The sequence below is a fragment of the Phragmites australis genome, chromosome 9, assembly GCF_958298935.1.
Source record: "Phragmites australis chromosome 9, lpPhrAust1.1, whole genome shotgun sequence".
NCBI lineage: Eukaryota > Viridiplantae > Streptophyta > Magnoliopsida > Poales > Poaceae > Phragmites > Phragmites australis.
The window spans coordinates 17,878,780-17,883,412 of record NC_084929.1 but is presented as its reverse complement, the minus strand read 5'-3'; the positions used below and the strand labels follow the sequence as shown (position 1 = coordinate 17,883,412).

Here is a 4,633-nt window from a genome sequence, read left to right as displayed (position 1 = left end):
GAGTATTATAGGAAGCGCTAGGAAGACATAATGGCGCGGTGGAAGCTCCTAGAGGACCAAGAGTAGCACTGTTGTAATCGTCACATATTTGTTATTCGGACTGTAATACTGCTGGACATGTCTGTGTGCTGTTAGTGTGCAACGTTGGAACATTGAACTTTGCTTTGTAATATTTGTCAGATTCAAGTGGTTTCAGTTATGCTACTGTTGTTCAACCTAGTACATTCAGGACTGAAATAGTGGTGCTATTATTCATTCGCTGGTACATTGAAGATGGTGGCTTGCAGTAGTAGTAGTAGTACAATAAGTTGTTCCTGACAGTTCGATGACCTCCATCTCGGTTTGCACTAGCTAACCATGTTGCACGATGCAGACTTACTACCCTGCAAAGCATACACTGAACTACATGCATACTAATGACCCTCCATGCTTAAACCAAACTAAATGCATGAACCTAACTTATGGAATACATAGTTTCATAAGTCTAGTGTGCTCCATGAATACTCCAAAGGTGCTCAACAAGGTCATCACGCAATTGGAGGTGCATTGCACGGTTGTGGATAGCTTGAGTTGTTTCGACATAATGCAGGACACCTTCATTAGCACTTCGATGGACTTGAGTTGGTTCCCCCATGAAGTCGAACACCTGCACCGGGGATGCGCTACCGCGCTTGTCCTCAGTTATCATGTTGTGCATAATAACACAAGCGGTCATGATATTGTGCAATGTGGACTGATCCCATACTCTAGCTGGTCCGCGAACAATAGCAAACCTAGCTTGCAAGACACCAAATGCACGTTCCACATCCTTGTGGACAGCTGCTTGCATCGCGGAGAAATGGATGCTCTTGTTGCCTCTTGGTGTAGGAATTTCCTTCAGTATGGTCGCCCATTCGGGGTATATGCCGTCACCGAGGTAGTATCCCATGTCGTACCTGTTACCATTTATGCTGTACGACACAAGTGGGGCACTCCCATCGGTAAGCCTGGTAAATAAGTTAGAGCGGTGCAAAACGTTTATATCGTTAAGACTCCCAGGCATCCCAAAAAAAGCATGCCAAATCCATAAGTCATACGACGCAATCGCCTCCAAAACTATAGAAGGCTTGCGAGTATGGCCTGTGTACGCGCCATGCCACGCTTTTGGACAGTTCTTCCATACCCAATGCATGCAGTCAATGCTCCAGAGCATCCCGGGGAACCCACGGCGCTTGCCTTCTGCCAGGAGGCGTGCGGTGTCAGTTTCATTGGGAGCACAGAGATATTCTTCTCCGAACACCTCCACAATAGCTTGCACATATTTCCGCAATGCCAGCACCGCCGTGCTCGCCCCTATCCGCACGTACTCGTCAACTGCATCGGAACTGACGCCGTATGCTAGTTGTCGTATGGCCGCTGTCATTTTTTGCAACGGGCTAAGGCCGAGCTTCCCCGTTGCATCCCTTCCATGCCTGAACCAGATGTCATGGTCCTCCACAGCGGCCACAATACTCAAGAACAACCGCCGCGACATACAAAACCTGGTTGCGAGAACATACATGACTCAGTGTACACAATGAAGGTTATGGCTTGCATTACGAAAACGCACTTACCTTCGACGAAACAGGACATCACCGTACACAGCGTTGTCGGCGAAGTAGTCGTTGTACAGCCTAGCAGCACCTTCGCGGTGTTGCCGGTCTATAACCGCATGGCCGGGCATCGACCTACGCTGACGGCTACGACGCGCAGCTCCTGCTTCTTCCTCCTCGATGGCAATAAGCACAAGCAACTCGTCCTCTTCGTCACTCGAATCCGAGGAGAACATCATCATTTCCTCCAAATCAGAGGAGTTCATTTTGTATTTGGAAAACGAGGAACTAGTGTGAGTCCGCTTTGAGGATGCCGGCCCTTTTATAGTGCTACAAATCTTCCCTGAGAAGCCACACTTCAATAGCTTCCATTGCAAGCCACTTGAAAAGTCCAACGTTTCCTTCCGCCACAAGCCATCTACACAGTCAACACTCTAACCCGTACTGCATACGCCCGTACATTCACCGTACAAACGCATTCATCGTAAAAATACGGATTCGGTACCAAATATATTATAATATTGAAAGTCTTTTGGGGAAGGGAACGGGGAAGGGAATGCTGTTGGAATGCAGGATCTTGAAGGGAATGAATCTAGGAAGGGAATCCTGCAGGGAAGGGATTTTGGAGCGGGAAGGGAAGGAAACGGTTGGGGTTGGTCTAAGCGTCTAGGTAATCATCCTTTTTAGGTCGTGCATGCAAGGTACTGTAATGAATGTTTCAAGTACCCTACTACAGAAAAAATTATCCCAATAGGTTTGTAACCGCATTATTGTTGTTTTCTAATTGACTAAAACAAAATGACTATAAAAATCAACACTGTTCCCAATCAGTTCCCACCCAATTAGGAATTCCAAGTTGGTTCATGGTTAGAACTAAGTAGAAAAATAATTATCTCAGACTGTTCTAGCCACAAACCGACTGGGATATTGATTTCATCTAAAAACATTAATTTGATATTTTTGGGGTTGAAAAAGTCAAAGTCATGTGTTTTTTCATGAGAGATACGCTCGCGTGCATTTTTAGCCACAAACCGACTGGAATCATAGTGCTATTATTCCAATCGGTTTTAGCCATGAACCGATTGGAATAATACCTTTTTTCAGTCGGTTTTTAGCCTCTTAGCCATCTCAAATGAGTAGAGCTTATGAACCAACTAGAATAGGAGTATCTAAGTGGGATCATCATTTTAGTATCAATTAGGATTATTTTTGAAGTAGCATAAGAAACCATGAAATTGGACATGTCATTAGTGATGGTCGACCAAAACTCATCACTAATGTATTATTAGTGATGGGTCTAGTGACGACCCATCACTAATGTGTGGCCCGAGCTGGGACCCGGCAAAGAACCCGTCACTAAAGAGGTGTCATTAGTGATGGAGAGAGAACGACTCGTAACTAAAGATAGTAGTGACGGGTGACATAAAAGTCTGTCACTAATGATGTAATCATTAGTGACAGGTAGAGAGGGCACACAACACTAAATGTAGCCTCAGGCAGTTAATTCATAGCTGGGGCCACTCATTAGTGACCAGTAAATGATGACACCCACCACTAATGTGAAAGTAATTAGTGACAGGCTATAGTTATCACATGTCACTAGTGTGCTATTTTTGTATTGGTCGAGACCAGCGTCATTATTGACAGGTTATGAGGACACCGACCACTAATGAGTGATGTTTAATGCGTCGAGCAGCATGACTAGACAATGTCTGTCCGTCGGCTGCTCGACAAAAGGGTGATTTTTTTTTTGGTGATTTTGTTAAGGACCAACTAAATATTAGTGATTTGAAGTTAGGATTATCCCTTGGCCTTTGAAGGTTTGCCTCCCCTCTCTCCTCCTCCTCTTGCTCATATATGATGGATTCTAGGGTTTGAGTTGGAACTAACAATTTTGCTCATTCTCTTAAATCTTGATACATGTGGATTGTCCCCTTTAGCCTTTGAAGGTTTGCATCCCCTTTCCTCCTCCTCTTGCTCCTATTTGCTAGATTGTAGGGTTTGAGTAGAATCTTGATATGTTTATGGTGCACTTATGGTGCTATTATGTTCCTAAAAGTGAACTTCTGTTGGTATTATGGTTCTATTAGGTGCAAATCTTGATATGTTTATGGTGCAATGATGTTAATTATATTCTTGAAAGTGAACCCAGTTTGCGTAACCTACATCTCCTGTTCGGGAGTGTTTGATTATAAATATGACTTGGCAAATTGTCATATTTATAAGAAGATGCCCCCAAATTGTCCATGAACTTTGGACAGTTGGAGGATATGTGGTTCGAATAATAGGTTTCTTTGCTCTTGTATGGTTCTAGAGAGAATTTTGGTGTCATCTCCATGTTGTTCTCGGGATATATACCCTCTTGACTCGTTATCAAGATGTATATTTGGAGAATAGTGGGGAGATGCTGTCAAAATTTTCCCTAGAACCGTATAAGATCATAGAATCCTACTTGGGCCACATATCCTCGAATGGTATTAGGACCTATCTTTGCCTATGTAGAGAGTAGCTAGCTAGGATCATTCGTCTTAGATAAGAAATTGGCTTAATTTAGTTAAATTTAGTTAGAATTTTTATACTTATTCAATTGTATGTACTCTGTCATTTTTTCAATTTGTAGATGATGGATCGAAGTTCGATGTACCTTGATTGCTGTACTTGTAATGAGTACATGAGAAAGGCAAAGTCTTTCATGAGTGTCGCGGTGGCAAATATGGAAGGTTGAGGTAAAACAGCAATGTGGTATGTTGTGATTGCAAGAATGAGAAGAAGTTCCCAAAACCTGACATTATGTACGATCACTTGTTAAGGCGTGGATTCAATGAGAGATATCTTATGAACAAACACAGAGAGGAAGGCCTTAAAGAAGGGAATGGATCATGTCCTCTCGGATAGTAGTATGAATCAAGGACTCTCGCCAGTCGGTGATATGGATAATTATCTCAGGGACGCAGATATATTAAGATTCAATGATGACTACGTGGATTTGGTAGAGAATATGGACTAAATGGTGCTCGACGCTGAGGGGCATGACGAGTATAGTGATGGTGAGTTTGCAAAAT

At 43.2% G+C, this 4,633-nt stretch overlaps 1 protein-coding gene across 1 annotated transcript; it reads right to left on the bottom strand.

Annotated features, from left to right (window-relative positions):
• Positions 1 to 484: 484 nt before the first annotated feature.
• Positions 485 to 1,702, bottom strand: LOC133928039 (uncharacterized). The gene is made up of 2 exons (XM_062374330.1): positions 1,593 to 1,702; positions 485 to 1,520 (listed from the first exon to the last, which is right to left on the bottom strand). Exons 1-2 carry the CDS (start codon positions 1,700 to 1,702, stop codon positions 485 to 487), a joined length of 1,146 nt encoding a protein of 381 aa, XP_062230314.1.
• Positions 1,703 to 4,633: the final 2,931 nt, after the last annotated feature.

Excerpts from the sequence above, each read along its gene's own strand:
- LOC133928039 (XM_062374330.1), bottom strand. The coding sequence starts at position 1,702 with ATGCCCGGCCATGCGGTTATAGACCGGCAACACCGCGAAGGTGCTGCT. Across the intron at positions 1,521-1,592 it reads GATGTCCTGTTTCGTCGAAG|GTTTTGTATGTCGCGGCGGT; the intron begins GTAAGTGCGTTT and ends TCTCGCAACCAG.